General features: G+C 43.5%; 1 protein-coding gene across 4 annotated transcripts in view; it reads right to left on the bottom strand.

Annotated features, from left to right (window-relative positions):
• Positions 1 to 1,376: 1,376 nt before the first annotated feature.
• The window catches only part of LOC110952953 (ataxin-1-like), a 31,418-nt gene continuing 10,133 nt past the window's right edge, over positions 1,377 to 22,661 (bottom strand). For 3 of the 4 annotated variants that reach the window (XM_051956739.1, XM_051956738.1, XM_051956740.1), the window contains 2 exons: positions 10,289 to 12,345; positions 1,377 to 7,275 (listed from right to left, as the gene is read on the bottom strand). In XM_051956739.1, coding sequence (XP_051812699.1) covers positions 6,613 to 7,275; positions 10,289 to 12,097 — 2,472 coding nt within the window. In that variant the 5' untranslated portion in view covers positions 12,098 to 12,345 and the 3' untranslated portion in view covers positions 1,377 to 6,612. Of the gene's footprint in view, positions 7,276 to 10,288; positions 12,346 to 18,127; positions 18,504 to 22,661 lie in introns of those variants that run through there. The other variant, XM_022196727.2, reaches the window with a different exon arrangement.

Genomic DNA, 22,661 nt, shown 5'->3' with positions numbered 1-22,661 from the left:
CACCGTTTAATTTTTAGTAGGTTAAAGACAGCGACTTTTGAGCTTGTAGCACATTGTCTACCTTTCAACAATTTGAAAGAGGCATCATTTAAGTTTTGACAACGTATATTTAATGAATTATTGATGCCGGAAGTCCGTATCTGTGAAAATCTTTCCAACTTGAGATGTGCACTCATGTTGGAATAAATCCTCATTGTGAAGCAACCCTTACTTGTACTGAACTGTAAATATTTTAGAAAAACACACTCAAGACAGGGTTAGAAGTACATGATTTTAATAGTAATAGGTCGTGATCTAAAGTGGGCCGGTCTGAGGCATGAAAGTCCAGGGCTGAAAATGAGTCCCACTCTGGCCCTGCTCTGGAGGTATTTGGCTGTTGCTGCTGACCTTGAATCCTCACCATAGTTTCCACTGCAATGTGAAATTCCAGTAACTTGTCTGTATGTCTGCTAATATGCCTTCTGGTGACTCCACCCCTCCAGTTCTGATCAACATCCTTGTCTTCACCACCATTTATCCCATCCAGATGGCGCCGCTGTAGATTCTTTTGAGGTCTGTCAGTGAATTGATGTCACGTTTACAGGTTGTTCATGTACAGGAGGTGGCTGGTGGTCTCTCCACTTCTGAATCTGCATTTGTCTCCACTCTCTGTGACAATGTGACTAATGGGGATTTAGACTTTTGCGGAACAGCAGCAGAGACAGTGCTTCACCTTGGTACATGCCCTACTTGATGGTGATTTGTGTATTGTCCTTGAAGTTGAATTCCAGTGCTGTTTTCCACAGCAGCACTGTGTTCTTGAGTCTTCAAGTTTTGGATGACTGATCTATTTATACACCAAAATAGCATCATTTATGTTATAGCAAAGACTCCTTCGGCAGTCAAGCTGTCCAAGGAGCCTCTGCTCAGTGCTGTCGTGACTTGTGTTAAGAATATGAAAGTTTGTTGTCGGAAATATCAAAGCAGGAGTGCGGAGGTGAAGATATTATCAGGTGTATCTCTGGTGGAAACATTTATCAGACTCACGCAGCTGGCAAACCACATATTCACATATAAAATGCTGCCAAAGCACACTCTCTAGCTCCTTCCTTTTCTATCTCTCAAGCACGACATCACAACCTGAAACCTGGACTTCTAGTGCAAAGAAAACATCAAAAGAGACTGCAATTTTTTTCTTTAGACTCTTTATTTCTTTGAATATATTTGATCAAATGTAAAATCAAACATTTGGAGTAAAGATTTAACAGTTTCTGACTACCAAATCTCAACACCATCAAAATAAAGGAACATTATTGATACTTACTACATACTGTACGCATAGGACATAGTGTGTCTTAGCTGAGATTTATCCAAACAGACCCAAATTACAAAATATGTTTGTTTTTGTTTTTTTTTAAGTCTTTGACTCCCATAGTTTCCTGGGTTTTTGAGCTGGTGCAAAAGAAAATATCTTAGGTGAAGCAATATTTTGTGTTTCTGTCAAATAAACATTGATGTATTTTTGAAATTAAACATCACTTCAAAGGTCTGTACATGGGGATCAGTGTTCATCCTCTCCACAAGGTCATACCAACATTATAATGGAAGACTTTGGCTATTTACAAATCGCTGAGACGTTGTACAGGTAGCGTACAATTCCTCTCAGACATGCTGTACATTACTTTTGTGTATTAGTTACACTGACACCCCCCATACATACATACATACATACACACACACATACGTACACACATATGTCAAAGTGCAATTCCATAGATCACCACAATGCGGCACTTATATGCCATATTCAACATTGTACAGAAAGGCTGTGAAAATTACATATTTTAAGGGGCCCAGCTTGAACACATTTATTAGAAAACAAGATCTATTAATAATAGGAAACCTTTCCAACTATATCGAACTTAAAGCCCCTACATATGTGGTACCTGTGGTAAAACCTTACAGGTGTTTTCCTCTAGTTTATCCTGATTAGACCTCTGTTCAAGTCTGTGTACCCGCTGCAGTGGGATAATGTCCACTTATTATTATTCACGTGCGTACACCGGCTCGCCATTTAATTCACAGCATGCACAGCTGAGCAGAGGTCTAACTAGCAGGAATAACTATGTGGGCCTGCAGGGCTTTTAAGGACAAGGTTGGCAATATATTTCTCCTATTGTCAACAAATCCCGCGGAACGGCCAAAACCAACAAGGAATTACTACCAAGTATTCTCTGTGTGGCCTTTATTACTGTGTGCCGCCCATACTTATTGAAACATATTAAAAATGTATAAAGGAGCCACACTTAACTAGAGCATTGCATGTGCTGAATACCAGCACTGGAGCTTATTTTCGGTTAGGTCCACATGCTGTAATCTGGTGCTATAGATTCTCACTAGAGCACCAAATGTACAGTTAAGCCCAAAATGATTCTTTCTCATGCTTAATTTTGATATTTTAGTTCGACCAATAGGCTTCGTCTGGAAATTGCATAAACAAGTGACAAAATACGGTACGGCAAAACAATTGCATTTGAGCGTATGAATAATTTTGGACAGGACATTTTTTTAACAAAAAAAAAAATCAAGAAACAGTTAACATTTTTCATAAACGTCTCTAACAAACTGTGTTGCTGTCTTTTGTAGCTTGTTTATGCCATTTCCAGCCAGAAGAAGCCTACTGATCAAATTAAAAGTCACTCTAAATCAAAATTTGGCACAGTTGTTAATCATTTCTGGCTTAACTGTATCAATCCACTGCTAAAAATAGTTCCTAATGAGTTATATAAAATATGCAGTGCCAGGCTATTTATAAAAAAATGTAGTAAGTCAGTGGTAAATGCACAACCACATGGGTGCAAATGGCATTAAGGTTGTCATAAAATAATTTTAAAAAACAATGAAACTAGATACTTTAGTTTTAAAGATTTGTGGTTTTAATAGGATGGGATTTGTTGACAATATAAAAAATGTAGCCGACTTTCTCTATTAAACATCAGCTCCACTTTTCTCAGATTTGTCTGTGCCATGGTGTCACTTCAGGTCGAAAAATAATAATTATTTTTTTTTAGGAAAGTACAAACACGGGCCAGGCTAACAGAGAAGAAAACAGCTACAAAGATAAACAGATCAAACAGTAGCTTTGCTCTGTAACAGTGAGGGATTTAAGACCACATCGTTTCTGGAGGAGAACAGTCACTGGGCAGTGTTTAGCCTGAGCATTCAAACACAAACAGAACAGTCTCATTTACTGTTTTTTTTTTTTTTTTTTTTTAAACAATGGCTATTACGATGCAAACTGCAGTCCGTAATCACACATACTCGCAGTGTGCTAGTTGAATGGATTCTGAGGAGGCCCGGTTGTGTAGATGTTCCCATAAAACTTACAGCAACATTCAAGAACCGACAAAAAAGCAAACAAAAAAACAATAGCAGGACGACTCAGTTATCGGTGAATTAATGGAATGATTGAAGAAGCAGGCGCTGTGGCACATACAGTACATAGGCTACATAAGGGTTAGAAATACACACTGTACACTTTCTAGGGATTTACTGTACACGATCGACACTAGCTGGCTTAGTTGCGACTCTCCTTGTTTTTCATTCTCTGAATAGTAACTCTATAAATCATCAAAAATAAAGTTGAGATAGCTTGGCCGATGTGTGTTTTACATTCCCTGCCCCGGTTTATAATGTTCCCTCTCAGTGATAAACCTGTGATGTGATGAGAAACAGTCTCTGTCTAACTATCTGAGGAAGAGGAACACCACCATCACCACCATCACCACCACGCTCCGGCTGGATGCTTCGTCAAAGTGCTGCTGTTTTAAAACACACACATACAAGTGACCCACACACACGCACAAACAGACACACACTGTTCCTGAGTATGAACTAGAGGATATTTCTTTACTCTAAGAAAGAAAATGGCATGTAATCTATCCGAGTTTGCCGTTTTATATCAAAAAACAGCAGATTTAACAGGTATGGACTTGAGGAAGGCATACCGTCACTGAGGTTTTAATGGTAAAACCCTAAAAACCAAGTGCTGCTGTGAACTACACTGTATATATATATCTAAGGCCATAGTTTCTAGAATGAAAGCAAGGTAGACTGCAATGAGAGGGGTCGCTCACACCGAACAAAAAAGAGATTATTACCCGACTGCAGCTCAACGGAGCTTTTTAACATCCTTCAGCTTATTAATGTGATTTTACGGGCTGCGCCATTTACACAAGGCAGCTGTTTTCACTAAGACGTCGACTATTTGCACAGTACCAAGCACCAAACAAGCCAATTAGCAACTAGCTGGTGATGCAGGATTCAGCAAGAGTCACATGCATTTCTTAGGAGCCGGATGATACAAAAATAAATCCAGAAAGAACGATAGGTCGCCTGAAGCACCTCTCCGAATGAAGTTGCTCTGTGTCTGCTGGATGAGTGATTGCACATGGCTGATGCTAGATTGATGCTCTGCAGTGATTTGTGGCAAAGGCTGGGTCAGACAGCAGAGCAGAGGCCTGTACTACAAAGCAGGATTTAAGGTTAGCGAGGTAACTTGTGGTTTAATCGCGTTTTTGAGGTTACGATGGGGGCTCACTTCCATTCTAACTCATTCTGCACAGTGAAACTTCTCTGGAGCAGGTTTTGTAACGATAACGGATCAAATCTCTCTCAAATTTTCTTGGAAAGTGTTGCTGCAATTCCTAGAAGACCTCGTGGAGCTTGGTGCATAAATAGCTAGAAGGTCTCTTAAGAAGTTAAGAGTTTTAGAGACCATCTAAATGTTTTCTCTTTCCCAGATGACTATCTTTTTTGGATATGTATTCCAGTCTTCCTTGCTTTATTTTCTTCCTGTTAACTGCTAGAAATTTGTATTGCGTTTGTATAGCGATATAAACCAAAAACAGGCCCTGGCATAGTGCAAAAATCTTGTACCTGTTGGAGATTTTCTGAAAACTTACTAACTGGTTCAAACTTTGCGTTTACATTTGTCCTTCCCTTGATCCCAAGACCCCGAGAATAAGACTAAAATTCTATTGTATGCCATAGTAATAGGCTAAATCTAAGCAACACGTTTATTTAAATACACAGTTGAAGCCCAATATTAGTCAAAAATAGTCATGGCTTAAGGACGGGGCGGTGATATTTGGCAGCTTTTAGGATACGTTATATTTTTAAATTCCTCATATTGGTTTACGATTATTGTTTATTCTTTGTTTAGGAAAAATGTGACTCTAGATTCATCTATGTTTGGTCATCTGATGGCAACACCATCTCTACGATGAGAACTTGATTCCAGAGCCCTGGGCTGACTTAACAAGCTTATTGTGACTGTTTAGTGTTCTTGTTAGGTGTAGCCAAGCCAGATAATGAAAGATATCCTGGATATGTTGAGCTTGCTTTGTAGTACAGGCCTCTGCATGGGAAAAGATGTTGGATCTGACAGCATTTATAAAATAATCAAGCATCTGTTGTTGCACAACTGATTGTTACGAGTTTGCCATATCAAGCCTTCTGTCAAGTGTTATGTATTGTAGCGAAAGGGCTAAAAATGCATTCAGCAGTGTTGGATAGAATTACCTTGATTGTTCACCGTTTGAAAAGCTGCACATTGAAGCCACGGCTAAAGAAAGATGCATGTAAGCTGGTGAAATATGCAGTCACTTAGAGGAAATATGAGATTACAGCTGAAGGTCAATGAATCCAGCTAAGACAACTTCACCAGAGGAATGCAACTGCTGTCACCGATATACTGCAAAAGCACTGGGATCTAACTCTCTGAGGACAAATCGAGTGGTTTACATTCAGGCCTTTTCAGTTCGGATTTGCAGGTTTACCAGCATCACACACACACACACACACACACACACACACACACACACACACACACACACACACACACACACACACACACACACACACACACACACACACACACACACACACACACACACACACACACACACACACACCTGAATCCTGTGATCTGTTTGACAGCACGCACAGAGAAACACACAAACACACAGCGACACAGAGGGACAAGGCCACCTGCAGTAGCATTTGTAATGGTATGAAAATGGAAATGAATGCGATAATATTAAACTAATAGCTTCATTAAGGTGCACAAGACGGCGGAGATCACAGCCGGGATGATTTAGTGTCAATAAAACACCAAAGATCTGCCGCCTTGCCGCCGCTCACGTCTCTTCAAACAGACTAAACAGTGAAACAAAGACTCTGAATATAGTCTACACGCTAACATCGGGGTCTGTGCTTGTTCGTGTCATCAGAGAAACGGTTAAGCGGTCTGCATCCAACAGGTTGAACAAAAGAGATCCTGCTCATGATATGTAACACGCACGTCTCTCAGGTGTCGGACTGCCATTCACGCTCCACATTCACACTGCATTCGTTTTTGCTTTCAGCATTGATTGCACTGATCTTGTGTGTGATACCACTCATGAAGGTGCTCGACTGTACTTCATCTTAGATATCGTGTGAAAGAAAACATGTAAATACTGCGTAAACTCAGTCTATATTACAGTAGTTCTGGATAGAGAGAAAAGACAAGAGGAGGGAGAGGGTAAACACAAAGCAAACCACAGGTATTTAAAATTCCTCAGAATTCTCTCAGCAGTCTACTCTTTTGTTCAAGCATCTGTCGCTCCCAGTACTAGAGTGGCCCTCTATGCTGATTTTGACCTCCTGAGGGATGAAGGAGGGTTTGGGCAGAGTCACGGGAGGCTCGTCCTCAGCTCTCTCCGTCTGGTCTCGCTCTGGGGCTGACCAGCGTCTCTTGCGGACTGTGGGTCTCTCTGGATCGCCACATTGCAGTTTAGAGTGGGTGTCTGTTTTCACTGATTCCTGTCTTACTTCTCCTGGTCCGGCTCTGTAGATCCCCTCCACCTGTCCTTGAACTAATCCCGCCTGTAGTTCCCCTCCTGGTCCCGATCCGGCAACGTGTTGCCTCTCCAGCCGGTCGGCGCTGGAGGACTTCATGAGGAGGCCGCCGTTACTGCCTGCGGCGTTCGGACTCACACTGTTCCTTACATTGGGGTCCACGTTGTGGCAGGAGTCGGAGAGGTGGCCGGTCTTCAGCTTCGCCCCCAGAACCTGGCTGTCTGTTAGAGATCCGTTCCTCAAACCGCGGAGGGTCAGCGACACGCAGACGTCGCCCACGCAGAGCTTAGCACAGGACAGTTCAAACAGCTGCGTGGTCCGGTCGGGGCAACACGACGACCAGCCTTGGCCGAAAACGAAGAAAGGATATTCCACCAGCACTTCCACACACACCTGGACAGGAACACAACACACACAGTTAGCTTTCTGCTAAACTGGAAATCATCGAGCTATGTGCAGAATTTGTATGATTGTAAAATATGTGTCCATTATTTGCATGTTTTTTTCCTTATTTTTCTTGAATGTAACATGTGAGTTACTGGATAACTTTGAATTTCCCCAAAGGGATGAATAAAGTATCTACCTATTCAAAAGTCCTTCCTTCCTTCCTTCCTTCCTTCCTTCCTTCCTTCCTTCCTTCCTTCCTTCCTTCCTTCCTTCCTTCCTTCCTTCCTTCCTTCCTTCCTTCCTTCCTTCCTTCCTTCCTTCCTTCCTTCCTTCCTTCCTTCCTTCCTTCCTTCACAATAGTCCAGTTTTAAAAGCTCTTTGTTCATTTTAGAATTCATTTTAGGATTTTGCTTGTAGTTCTTGGATCTCTTCATGGCCTGGCTTCCCACTATATATCTGACATGTTGGTTAGGTTCAATAAGATTCTCTAACTCTTGTCTCTTCAGTGGTTCTCAGAGTAGAACTAAGATGTATGGAAATGCAGCATTCCAACGTTAGTCAAGTATGAAGATATTTTCAAATTAACTTTGTTAAATTCTCATTTTAGGTTTTTGTTTATGTAGTTTTTATGTACTTCCATGCATTCACTGGTACTGGGTCTATATATTACAATTATTATTGACTCTTGCATTTATTACAGTTTACTGTCTTGTGTTTATAACTACTATCACTGTTGATTTCATTCTCTTTTTTATGTAACGTGCTTAATGTTGCATATGCTGTATGTACTATGCTATACAAATCAAGTTATTATTATTATTATTATCAGTAGTAGTAGTAGTAGTAGTAACACCTGATGTTATACGTTGGCTCTAAATGTCATTTGTGAAAAAGGTCTCTCCTTCTAAAAACATGTCCAGTATATGGCTTTGTCCACACATGTAAAGGTATGTTTTAATATCTTTTTTTTTAGATTATTTCTCAGAAACAACACAAAAACTGTATGCAAAAACACAACTGAAAAGCAGTCAAGAACCAAACCAAATGGCTAGAATAAAACCCAAATCCAAAACCCATGTTAGCTAATCAAAAGCCTTAAATTACTGAAGTTTTTTTCTCTTTTTTTTTACCAGATAACTTGAATAACTCAATTTGGAAAGAATGATTCATTCTAGAATAAATGGGTTGATGTCATCTGCATTGAAAAGGAAAAATCAGAAAAAAAATCCCAAACTACTCCTGCTTTCCAAATTACATACTTTATCCCCCTTTCAAGTACGTGCTGTTGCATGCATCATGCATACATTCGGTACATACTATTTCATCATAATATTACGCCTAAAGCTTGGACCGTGTTGCTCATACATGTGTTGCAGTCTGCATTGTGAAATATGCTCTTATCCATTGCCAGCTCAAGCCTGTTTGTACTCACTGTGGGTCAGAAAAGCATGCTGGTCGCAAACTGCAAACACTTCAATGTAACTGGATGTAGTAGGACATCCTGCTGTTTTTGGCACACTGCATTTGACCAAACTATACATCAGCACTAGGGCTGCACAATATATTCTTTCAGCGTTGACAACTCCGTGTGTACATTCACAAAAGCCACATCACTAGAAGTGCAATGTGAAATCAGGCAAACACGTCATGCTACAACTGTTTTTGCTGTTTGATACAAAAAGAGAACTCACACGGTTCTCATTTTCCATGACTAATCAACAAGAGAAGTTCGCCTGATGGAGCATCATTTGATTTAAGGGTTCTTGGATGCAGTTCTTTTTTTCTTTAACTTTGGCCACAAAACACAGAGTTTGTTGACAAGCGGGCTCCACGTGTGCACAGCAAAAATAGTGAAGAAAATGAGATAAACACTCTGGAATGGTTGCAAAAACAAACGTTGTACTGCAATTTTTCAGCTGGAAAGGATGATGCTGACCAAAACCAGACACTCAGTTGGTGATTTCTTGTCTCTACATGATGAAAACACTATCAGTCCTCTCCTAATAGAGTTATTTAACTCATGGGGTGAAAATTTCTGCATTTTGTCATTGTGATAAATGCCAAAGTGCAACTACATATCAAAATGACAGGTTTTTTTAGAATGCACCCTATGTTTTCTTTGTGGTTATGTCAACAATACAAACACTCTTTCTGAAAATCTTCACAGGGAGCAGATGTACAAAAATCCAATTCTGTTGCATTTGTGTGGACAAAGGGCCAAAACCCATAGAAAAAGCTCATTTGTATTTTAAAGATACCCATGCACATGTGTATGAGGCCAACAGTCTAGCCTTAGATATAGATTTTACAAATGATGAAAACTTCAACCTATTACGGCTATATTTATGTGGTGGCTGATAATTTACAAGAAAAACTGCAGTTACACTATCCAAGCAACATAGAGGAAAATCCCACATCTTCATAATTACTTAATAACCAAACTGAATCAATATAATGCCAGCTTTTTTCAGTCTCTCACAGAACATCATTAGTATTGACCTCAATAATCCAGATTTACTCAGGCTTGAATCTGCATCACTTTAGTCTCCCTTTGCCTGCCCAGTCTGTAGTACATAATATCACTTAAAACATGGAATTTGTAGCATGACTGTATTCATCCATCATAAAAGCATTGCCTTTAAGCCTTTCAAACATATGTTGCGTAAAGGCTTTTGGTATCTGCTCTGTGTAACTGGAGCGGGAATGGAAAACAATGATAAATGGGGTTTAATTTCCATCAGTTCTATATTATGGATGAATTCTGAAATTCTTTTTGCAGCTATAGTAGCATAAGACTGAAGGACTCTCACTTGTGCTTGTAAGTAATTACATCTTTCAGAAATGTTCACATCAATTTCTGTTGCCGATTTAATTAGTTTGATGTTCACTGTTGACTGCTAAAGTGGAGTTTTATTATATTATCACTGGGTGGCGCCAAAGACTAGAGATTTCATGCCCTACACATAATAACTGAACACTAAATTAATCACACAGGAAAGATGCAAGAGGAGTAACTAACCTGGGCTTTGAGCTCTCCCACAGAAAACTGAATGACCACAGCATTAGGACTTTGTCCGCTGTCGATTCGCTCCACGGTGCTGGAGTCGATCTTCAGCTCGCTGCTGATCTCAGCGCTCTGGATGAAGTCCTCCGTCTTGAGGTCCTCCACACGCTTCAGCTCCCCATCGGCCAGCTGGATGATGGAGCCTCGCATGAAGAACGGAGGAAGCGCCACAGGGGAAGAGGGAGAGGAAATGGATGGCGAGGCTTGGATGGCGGCAGGGGCAGGAGTAGAAACACTGGTGGGAGTTGGGGAAGGAGCTGCCACCACTGTAGGAACAGGGTTTGAGGGCAGCACTGGCAATGCTGGAGCCTGTGCAACAGCAGGTGGTGGTTGGTTTCCATCTGGCCCAAGCGCATCACACTTGGACAGGGCCGTGGCCAGATAGGCGTGCGGCATGGCGGTGGATATTTGAGGGGTAGTGGTGGCGGTCAGTGCGCTGACAGTGCGACTAACCTCCATTTCTGTGCCGTTGTTGGCACTGCTGACTGGGATGAGGAGGGACTGGCCGCTTGGGATGACCAGATGCTGTGGCAGCGCCGCATGGTAGCTAACAGCGTGCTGGTTTGCGCTGGTGATGTAGCCGATGATGGGCGGCTGCGTGGACGAGTAAAGGTTGGCTGGCAGCTCCTCAGGGGGGATGGTGGTCTGGATGACGGTATGGGGAGCAACAGATTTTACCACCTCGGAGGAAGAGAGGGAAGTGAAAGAGGACGATCTGGACACTGGTTTCCCCAAACAAATGCCTCCTTTCTCAGTCTGGACTAAAGAGATCTTATTTGAGCCAGGTTCATGTTCAGCTCCATGGTTGGGCTGAGCCACAAGCACCAGGGAGGTCTGGAGTCCTGCAGGGTTTTGGGCGTAGTCGGCAGGAAGCAGGATGTGTCTGGTCTCGTAGCTCTGGACCTGCTGATGGTTTGGTGGCTGACTGGAGGCTTTTGCATGTTTGACCACCTCCAGTTCCCCGTTCAGCACACCCTTGGCCTGCCCCTCTGGTTTCTTTCCAGCAGAACCATCTGCATACTGAACCACAAGCTGTGAGGGAGCGAAGGTGAGCGTCTGGGGGAGGACGGCGGTGTGAGGGTGGAGCTGGAGGTGGGCCGCGGGTGAGGTGACGGCATTTCCACTGACAGTCAGAGGTGTTCTGCTGTCCAGATGGATGTACTGGCTGGTGACTTGAGGAGAGCTCGGTAGCGATGCGGGAGCCAGCTCTGTCGGGGAGAGGCCTATCTGGAACTGCTGCTCCCCCTTGGTGTTGGGGGAGATGAGGGCAGTGGTGTAACCATCCAGCTGGGGACGCTGTCCGACTATGGCAGAGCTGTTGGGTGCAGAATTAGCATTCGTTGAGATGATGTGAGAAGAGATGTAGCCGGCGTAGGGACCAGAGCTGATGAACTGAACGTTGGGTCCCAGCTGAGCAAACTGGATCGTCCCGGCTTGCTGGGGAAGAGCTGTGGGGTAGGCTGCAGGTAGAGACGCCAAGGGCACTGCAGATAGAGGGGTGGCTGAGGAGGGAATAGAAGTGGAAGGTGAAGACGAGGAGGATGTAGAGGAGACATGACATCTCGGACTCTCTACCTCTCTGGACTTGCAGCGTTCACTGGCTACACTGGCCAGCCACGCTAGGTTTTCTGTATGTGGACTATCAGCAGTCACTGCAGCCGGAGGTGTTGCTGTAGCGACAACCACCGGCCTCTGCTCCAGGGCCAAGATCTCCCGCTTCTTAGGAGGCAGGCATCCATTACTCCGCTCTTGGTTGGCTTTCATTTTGCCACTGTGGTATTAATATCCCCCGGTATGACTTGTAGGTTCCTCTGAGGCTACTATCTCACCAGTGGTTTTGTCCAGCCTTTCTTTGTGCTTTGCGGCTCTGATGCTCTTTGTGTTCACTGGTGGACGGCTCCAGGTCTCACACCAGAGTAGATGGAGTGACTCCAGCTCAACAAATGAGCTCCATAGACTTCATGAGGAATCATCTCTGACCGATGTACCTCTTCCACGATGTTGACAGGAATCTGAAGGCAGAAAGAAGCTCAAATCAGACACTCAGGTAAAGTGACACAACCTTGACTACATGAATAGGGAACTCAAAAATGTCTTCTATGCAGTATGACACAGTTATAATACCAGAAATCATAAAAAAAACTGAATTTCTTTTACAGAAATTGAAAAAAAAAAGACTGAAATCAACATGTACAAAATTTTCCATGGGCCTAAAGGTGTCACCAAAACTGGATTTAAAAACATAAAATTGTGGCTCCAAGATATTTCACCATGCTGAATGTATCTCCTAACAACTTGCTGGCAACTTACACCTCTGTATACCAATTCTGAGCTATGCCACATTTGTTTAATTGATCCACAATGGTTAATTTTCATCTCCATCTTTCTTGTCATCTCCTCTCTTTTCTGTGCAATCACAACCTGTAGTTTACCTGAAAAGTCACTGAATTTTTTATGCAGCTGCTGGTCACAGCGAAGTCAGGCCTCTAAGTTGTGCCAAGGAGGGCAGATTTTTTTGTATTTTGCAGAATTTGTTGCTGACAGTTCTTATTTGTTTAATTTTTTAAATGATATGTGTGATTTTGATGAAATGTCACAATTTTAAGTTTAATTACAAGCATTTTTGAAGTTGAAAATGTTATAATTCTTCCTATTTTAACAGTGTCTGGCTTATAAATTGTGCAATTTTGTAAGCTTTTTACAGAAAACACGCCTTTCAAACCTGAATGTTTAAGGGTTCAAAGGATTAAAACCCTCTTCTGCATAAATAAACTTGACTTTACTTGACTTAACTTAATATTCAATTCATTCTCATTAGTGTAATTGCACTGCAGAACTAGCCCAGTAAGCGCAGCTTGTGTTTATGAACCATATTCTCCGAGTGTTCCTGCAGGGCTGCAAATGCAAAACAGCAAACACCCAAATACTTCACTCCTAAAAATGTCTCTGCTTTCATGTCTGGGTTGATGTTGTTTGGATTTTCTGCCACTAGGTGGTACCTGGCATAAAGCGCTGCAGCCGAGTTGTGTTCGCCCAACATGTTCTGCGTATGTTCCTCCAAGAGCAACCTCAAAAAAATTCCCCTCTGGGATCTACATGGACTAATCTGTCAACCCTCCACCTGCCTTTCCATGAGTAATTGCATGAGGCACATAGGAAAGTACAGTACAATGTTGTCTATCGTCATTTGCATAATGTAGAAAAGGCTCTTTCATGTTTTCAGTGCCGGGCAGGAGTTTTCTGAACTGCAGTGTTTGTGTGTGGCTGTTGGCTGTTATCTTGCTTCGGGGTCTAGTGCAAGAAATCAGAGTGAAAGGACAACAGCACAGAGAAACAGCCTCAGAGGAGCTTATGTTTTCGCCTTTATTTTAACAGTCCCAGACCTTGTATTGAGTCAGTGGGGCTGCTGTGAATATAACATCCACCTCCAGAAAAGAACTCTGGGTCAGTGGGCACTTCAGAAACACAAACAACATGGCTCACAATTTGAATATAGAACATTTTGCAAGAACCATAAATGGACCCTTTTGTTGACTGCGCTTCAAAAACACGCTTTAACAATGGCATGTCTCTATATCTGATTTGAACAGGGTTACAAAGTTCAAGGGAATACAGGATGGACAGCAAACAATGAATGAGTAGGCCCTGTCAGGCAGACTGAAGGCTGAAACAAATTCTTCATTTTCAGCTTGAAAGGACGAGGTTAGTGGAAATTGTGATGTGCAGGAGCTCAGTCAGTGAAAGGTAACTCACTGTGTCAACAATCCACAGCAGCAGCTACAGCAGCTATAATCAGTTATGACTGTTTGACAGCTGTGTTACTGAATCATACAGATGAATTTACTGTAGTTTTATATGTATGCAAGTTTAGATTCTATTCAGTATCACAGCAGAACAACAATATAGAGCACAGCTCTGTGCAATAGCCCTTAAATGTCAAATAACACAAAACTGTGTTCTCCAAGTTGAACAGTAGTTATTCGCTCAAATGTAAAATTAAACACAAACAGTTTGAACTGACTGAATTAAAAATACAGGGACTACAATAGGAATTCAATGCAACTTAAGTCAGTACACCTTTCATTTATGAGATTCAAATGTTTTATTTCTTCAATGCTGCATATGTCCAGCTTTATTTTCTTAATACTTGGACCCTACAAGTGTTGTGCAGATTTCTATACTATGATTTAGCTGTTCTTTGTTGGAGGGGTTGTGCTGCTCTGCCTTTCTCTTTAACATATCCCAAAGGTGTTGCATTGGATTCAACTCATGCAGCACACTTGGTCAGGTCATAGCTTTTACTTTTTCCTTCTCTTGTGTGATTGTGGCAGTGTGCTTTGGATGGTTGCTTGCTGGAATATCCCTCTTCTGCCAAACGTGTGTAGACTGGGAGTCATCTTGTCAGCTAGTATTTTGGCTTATCCACAGACATTAATGGTGCATCTGTAAATGTCATCTCCCTAACAGTTTTTGCACACATGCAGCTCCACATCATCACACTCCCAACTCTGTGCTTCGCTGTCAGGACTATGCATTCACTGTGGTAGTCCTGATCAGGTCCACACCAAACATGCTGGAACCCATCTGAGCCCAACTAGTCTCATCTGACCAAAGAATCTGCTCCCAATATTCATCACACTTCTTTTAATATTCTTTAGTGAAGTTTAGTCTTGCAGTTTTGTACCAAACAACAAGCAAGACTGCTTTTCTTGGAAGCAGTCCAAAGAAATTGGCATTCTGCAATGTCCTTCACACTGTCATAGATACTCAGATTTTAACTCATCACCCCTGTGCCAAGCCTACAGCACTTGCCTGTCTGTTTTCACAGCTAAATAGTGCAAGTAGATCACTCGCTGTGGTGTCATTTGAGAAGAATGACCACGGCAGTTCTGATTAGTGGTACTATGGCTCTTTCTATAACTCCTGCAACTGTGTTTCCACCGACTTTTAGTTGATCTTCCAGTATCTTTTTCCATTTTTGTGTCCCACAGTCAGAATTTTCACTACTTCTTACAATTAGTTTGCATGTGAAAGCCATGATGTAGGTATGCAAATAGCTGCAGCCCATAGGTCCAGAACTGAGAAAGTTCTGGTGTTCACAGCTCATTTTATAGTCATGTACATGCAGTCTGACTGACTGGAAAACTCCGGTTTACTCAGTTTCGTTTCAGTGATCAGAGGTTCTGGTGCACCGAGTTTCTACTCTTGGGCCTGTAGTTTCGATGATGTCTTTCTAAAGAGCTGTTTGATCATTCGTAAGAGGAAATACACGACTTGTCAACTTAGAAACAATGCAGTATTAGAGTGATGGTGCACAGGGGTGTATTTACTTCTGTTGTGTGCTACATGTCTATGTAATTCAAGCACAAGGAAACACATGCAATGTTCAGTGTTTCCATTCATTCTACAGCATGAACACGGAGCTCTTTGCTCCCCGTGAACTAATTTTTTTTCAGTTTCCTTTTCAGTGTGACTTTTCTCTCCTGCAGGCTTATCTGTGGGTCAATGCACAGGACTCGGAGTTGTTCATTAGCCAGAGGCACCGCTAAAATGGACTATATGACACATGCACAGACATCCATCTATTCATTCCTCTCCCCCCTCTAGATTCCATTCAGAGGAGCCGCACTATTTGACAATTTTCCTATCACACCAGAAATTCACTACAGCATGCAACCACAGACACGTTACATAAAGACAGAGGAGGGGGGAAAAACACACACACACACACACACACACACACACACACACAGAGAGAGAGAGAGAGAGAGAGAGAGAGAGAGAGAGAAGGCGACCTTGGTCATTTTCTATTAAGACACATCTACCTCCAACAATAGCCATGACAAGGTCAATACATCCAAAAGCAGCGAACAGCCTTTCTGCAATTTATCTAAGCCTGGTAGATCCACCAGATGTAACAAAGGAGGAGATGGAGAGAGAAACAGAAACAAGATAGAGAGGAAGAGTGAGGGGGAGGCGGAGGGAGAAAGGCGATGCGAGATGACAGACAGAACTATGTGGAAGCAGGAGAGCGAGGGGAGAAAGAAGATTAGGGACGGGGGAAGCGGGAGAGGGAAAGGGGAGAAGACGGAGCGCTGCTTCTCCTGACCCACATTGAGCAGCAGCGCCCACAGCATCAAAGCGCCATTGCCCCCCGCCTCGCCGAGAGATCCCCCCCGATCAGCAACACAGCCAGCCGCTACAGTCTGAGCTGTACGCTTGTGCAGCATCGCTCAGTGGCAACAACCCCACCTCAGCAACAACCCCGTGTCAACACTGGAATGACATCACATCTCCAAGCACAAGGACCTCCTATCATTGTAGGAGACAAAGCTCGGGATTTGCAAGCAACACGCCGTTGTAGTGTCAACACATTAAAACAGGAAGGCGTCTCTTTCCTTTCCTGGACGTGCGGCGCTCTCTCCCTCTAGATTTTCCAGCCTATTATTAGAACACTGACACCAACAAACATAAGGCCCCCGATGTGATACTATGGAGAACAAAGGCGAGCTTTCAAGGCACTGCATGGGAGCTCCTGAGTCAGGACCCGGGGAGGACTGACACCTCTGAGACACATATGACAACAGACAGGACGTTCTCTGTTCGGCTCATCACACTGATGCTTTTCAGCTCAGACAGAGTGACGGAGCCAGCCGTACATGTGATCCGCTTTCCATACTCCCACACACAAAAAAAAAGCTACACAAGCCACAGAAATAGGTTTTGTGCAGCCGTCTGTGCGGAGATGGAGACGATTTCATTCAGTCTCCAGGTGAGAGGCCCCCCAGCAGAGTTACATCTCCTCCCTTATGCACCACTTGCCACCTCCTCCTCCTCCTCCTTCCTCTTTCACCAGAGTCTCCTCTCATGCTCCCACTCTTTCCCCCCTTTTTGCATTGATCCAAAGCTCCATAGTGATAACATTCCTCTGCAGCAGGATTATGCAGGGAAAAGAAATTATTTAGTGACAACGTCCTTGCAAAAACCCACACACACACACACACACACACACACACACACACAAACGCAACAATGACCCTGAGGTGATAAACCTGTTGTCAAGTCTGCCATGCATCACCTGCTAGACCAGTCATTAGATACTCAGTGAATACCCTCTACTGCAAATGGCTATATATAGAAAACAAAAACATCATTATCAATCTGGCATGAAGCAGAGGGGGGGTGGGAGGCACCGTGGGAGACAATATGTGTGAATCCGCCGCACACAAACAGGACCTCACCTCAAGCCCCCTCGCAAACACGGCTGCCTCGGCCACTCAGTGGACCCGCGCCGTGTTTTTCTGATATTCTAAAGAGCCATTTTACTGTCCCCTTCCCTGCACAACAGCGGCGCCTGTGCCTTTAAGAGGCGGACCGGCCGTGTGGCAGACTAAAGCAGACAGTAAGAACAGGCAAGTGGGGCTCGCTCTGGCTGTTTGTCTTTACAATGACTCCAGAGTTCTGCATCGCCGCTCATCATCGACGTCGCACGGCCGGCGTCCCCCTCCAAACAAACGGGGTCAGCCCTGCAGCGGACGGACTCGCTGGATGTTGGTTGGGTGGAGGGGGTAGGAGGGAGGGAGGGAGGGGGGGACAGATGCTGTAGCCTCTGGGGAAGGGGAAGAGGAAGGATGAGTGGGAGTGGGGGGCTTTAGAATGACAGCACGAGTGTAGTAGCGGAAAATACTACTATGCCACAAATCAAGAAGAAAAGAGACCCAACCACCACCAACGCCGCCACCACCACCTCCTCTTCCTCCCCCTCCTCTGGTTGAAGTACTAAGAATAGCTCACCAGTCCCTCCACAGCCACTGCTTGCAGAGCATGTCCGAGGATTCTTCCTGCCTGTCAAGTGTGCTGGCTGCTTCCTAGGACTCCTCTTCCTGGATCTCTCCTTTGTGGCTTGCCACTCTCTCTCTCTGTCGTGGATTCCGGTTCGAAGGCTTGCCCCCCTCCTCCTCCTCCTCTGCAAAACGGGTTAGAACATAAAGAAGAGGAAGTTCCCCCACTGCTGGAGCTCACACCAAGAACCTGCGTGCAAAGGCTGCTTCCAACGTGTGTTATGCAAGGCCACCAGACCGCCAGCTCCCTCTCTGCCTGGTTGCTTCTCCCTCTCTCTCTCGCTCCCTCTCTCTCTTGCTCTGCGAGTGTTTCTGCCTCTCTCCCTTTACCTCCCCCCCTCCTCCCCCTCCTCTCTACATCCCTCCCTCCCCTTTCTTCTCGCTCTCAGTACTCCACTGACACAGCTCCTCCCCCAGCCAGCCTCATCAGCCGCATCAGGTATTCATTCAAAAAAACACACTCTACTTGGCTCGGCGCCCAGACTACGCTCACACAGAGAGGGAGGGATGGAGGGAGTGAGGAAGAGAGGGGAGGGAGGGAGGGAGGAAGGGAGGCAGCAACAGACGGGAGGGTGAGGGAGGGAGATTCAGAGGAGGGTTTGCTCAGACAGACATGCTGCATGAATGTGAACGACATGCAGAGCCACACACATATATGCAAAACCGACACGGGATTAAATTGCTCAGTGGCGCTGCTCGCTCATTTTCAGATGCATTTTCCCCGCAGAGACACAATCTCCTAATCTGCCCTGCGAGCTGCCCTACAATTACACTCTCAAGCCTCTATTCAGCTCCAGAGTAGTGACTCCGAGCAACCCGCCACAGGTCTCCCCAGGCCTCCCCGATCGCTTCCCCAGAGATGTTTCCCTCAGTGCAGGCAGGCAGATAAACACTCCCTCCACCCAGCCAGCCAGCCACTTGGCACTGGGGCCCTCCTCACCCAAAGGCCTAACTCCTTATTCTGTGTAGCTCGCAGCAGAGAGAGCCAGGTTGTTTGGGTGTTTTTTTTTTTTTTGCAGACAGGCACCTCAGCACGAGGCCAGCCAGCTATCTCCTCCTCTGCAGGTGAGAGGAGCAGGGCGTCCCCCTCTTCCTGAGACTGCAGAGTGGAGAAAACACGCTGAAAACAACAAATCACATAACGCCGCTGCTGCTTCAGCCAGCTTAGTGAGGAGTAGTGCACTCACAAAGGCTCTCGGGAGGAGGTGGGACTCTTAACTTTCTCATTCTGGGAGGAGATGTGTCACGAATATAGTCGTTTTTAAAATTATGAACAAACTGAACTTGTTTTGTGCAGATTACAAACATGAATCAATGAATCCATGCAAAAAAATATTGGAACATTCCTCTTGTTTTAGCTCCCCAGGCTGGGAGTCATCATGTCAGACGGTATTTTGGTTTATCCACAGACATTAGTGCTATAAATGTCGTCTCCACAACAGCTTTTGCACTCATGCAGCCCTGTATCATCACACTCCCAGCTCCATGCTTTACTGTCAGGACTATGCAGTCACTGTTGTAGTCCCGACCAAGTTCACACCAAAGTTCACTGAACTCCATCTGACCCAAACAAATGTATCTCATCTGACCAAATAAAAGTGCTTCCTGTATTTACCAAGCTTCTCACAATGTCTCGTAGGAGGATTGGGATTCTTAACTTTCTTTAGAAGTATGAACAAAACATAGGATACTATGTGAAAACTGAACCCGTTTTGCCCAGACTACAAACACAAATCTAGGAATCCATGCACAAAATTATTGGAATATTCCTGTTCGTCAAGCTTCTGTAGACTGGGAGTCATCTTGTCAGCCAGTATTTTGGATTATCCACAAACATTCATTCTATAAATTTCATCTCCACAACACCTTTTGCACTCATACAACCCCATATCATCTCAGTCTTACCTCTGTGCTTCACTCTCAGGACTATTCACATTCACTTTTACATAGAATACTGTGTAAAAACTGAACTTGTCTTGTGCAGATTATGAACACAAATGCAGGAAACCATGCACATTTCAGCAACCTTGATTTTCTGTAGAAACCTGGAAGAAACAGAAGCTGCATTTCCCAGCTGTTAAACCTGAGAGGAAAACATGTGCCGTGCATCTTCCCTGCCAAGGGGCTACAGCCTCATCTTCCCACTGTGACTCATATTTCTACAAAGAACGCTGACAAGCCAACGTAAAAACCTCAGGAACTACACCGCTCCCGCAGCAAGGGAACGGAAAAGCAGCACGACAGAGGCCCACTGTGAAGCTGTAAGGGCATCTACAAGAGATTTCCCTCGCCTTGAAACGGCTCGCTGTAAACTGAAGGTCAGAATTTATGTCGTCTAAGTGAGCTGAAATAGGCTTTCCTGTGAGAATTCACACATCGCCGGCACAAAGTGTTTCGTCGTGCAGAGCAGATCAAGAGTGACACCGCACGAAGACGCAACTCTCAAATCTTGTCTTGGTGCTTGTGGCTCCATCAAAGAGCATTAGTGTGCAGGGAAAGTCCTCATCACGGATACAGCCTCACAGCTTTTTATAGGGGTTGGCCAGGCGGAGACCATCACTCACGTCAGGGTGGCACAAAGTCCTGCTAATTTATTTTTTAAAGCAAATCCCTGTTGGCCAAATAGCCATTTTTGGTCACTTTCTGTAATCATTTGCCTAATTTGCTTATGTAGCAAGACTCACATATAATATAACTAATTGCATAGCTGGAATGGTTGCTAAACTGTTAATAAATTCTTTGTGTCATATGTAAGATTCTTATGTCAAAAGTGTCCTTGTTCTGCCCAGTTGGGACATCACACTGTGTCCATCCAGCTCTTTTGTTTCTTTCTTTTGGCTGCAGGTTCTGGGCCAGTCTAGCATTGTTTGGCAGTTTTGTGCCACTTGTTTCCAGAGCAAAGCAGGTTTCATCCCAAACCCAAATCAAACACACTAAGTCACGAAAACAAACTGATTCATGCGTTTGTATATAACATAAAAGTCAGGAGCATTTTTATTCTGTCAGCATGCTCCTCTGGTACAATAACACGAAATATCTGAATTTTCTGAAAAAAAATCAGTGAGCATTTTCTAGCTGGTCAGATTTACTGGGTTGAATGTGGTTGCAGAGAAATGGATCTGCAAGAAAAACATTAAGTAAGTCTAGTTCTATATAACAGACTTTACTATTTCTTGCATGGGGGGGATCCAGGCTTTAGTCTGTGGTGGCCACCTCTTAGCTCCGCCCCTGCTGTTGGCATCCTTACAGATACTAGTGAACACTGCTGGATGTTGATTGTTGTGGTTCGACCTGACTGAGGGGTTTTGCTGCATGTGTTCTTTTATTATCAGAAGTCATATGACTATAAATTACAACATTCCTCGCTTCGGTACACACATAAAAGGGAGTGCTCCAAACTTAAACAAGATCTGTGCCAATATTAGCCACTGAAAACGGCTTTTATGCAGTTAGCATGAAGTAATGGAGTACATTTCAAGTACAGGCATTTTGTATTTTACTTGCGTATTTCCCCCTTCTGCTACTTTGAACTTCTGCTCCATTACATTTCAGGTGCAAATATTGTAATTTTTACTCATTTGTACATTTACTAAAGTACTGGCATCGAGTACAAAAAGCAGTGTGTTGTACTTTGCAGGAGTATTTAGATTTTCTGCAACTTTTTCCTTATGCTTCATTTCTTTTTATAGGGACAAATACTTTCATTTTTACTCCACTAGATTTATTTGAAAGCTTAAGTTACCTGGCAGATTTAGTTTAACAACACAAAATATGATCAACAAGTAAATAATGATGTAATATTACAGATTCAAATAAAACTTAAGTGATTCCCCCAGGTGTAAATCCATGTTAGCCAGCAGATATAAGTAACTAAATCACCTTTACCAGCTCCAATAAATGTAATTAACATGTTCATGCAGAAATAATTATAATCCAGTTGAGTATATTATTCTGAAAAATGCGACTGTACAATTAGGACTTTTACTTTTTGCGATTTCAGTGTATTTCAATGTGAATAATTTTGTACTTCTACTTGTAACAGTGTTCCTAAGCTGTAGCAATGGTACTTTTACTTAAGTACAAGATCTGAGTACTCCTTCAGTAGCACAGTATTAGTAGTAGTATAGATAGTAGTAATACTGGTCTTTCTACAGGAGCACTCCGCTGTCTAACCAAATAAACATTGCATTATGACAACATTTTCCCTTTTTTAAACTCACAGACCTCCCTGCATGTTGGCTCTGAGTGTTTTTTTTTCCCTTACTCACACAGCAGCTTTCAGCAAGAAAACACACCATGAAAACTCAAGTGGGCTCCAGTAGCTGCAGGTTAGAACACTGCGTGACCTTCACTGCAAAAAATAAACACCAATTCCAATGTAAGTTCTGGGGCAAATCTTTCAAGGTCTGTCTTTTTTTACACAACGTGAAGACATGAATCATATTACCTTGCAGCTGCTGGGTGTCAGGCAGACAATTATCTGAGCA

The sequence above is a fragment of the Acanthochromis polyacanthus genome, chromosome 12, assembly GCF_021347895.1.
Source record: "Acanthochromis polyacanthus isolate Apoly-LR-REF ecotype Palm Island chromosome 12, KAUST_Apoly_ChrSc, whole genome shotgun sequence".
In the NCBI taxonomy this organism is placed as follows: domain Eukaryota; kingdom Metazoa; phylum Chordata; class Actinopteri; family Pomacentridae; genus Acanthochromis; species Acanthochromis polyacanthus.
This window is presented reverse-complemented; position numbering and strand designations above follow the sequence as displayed.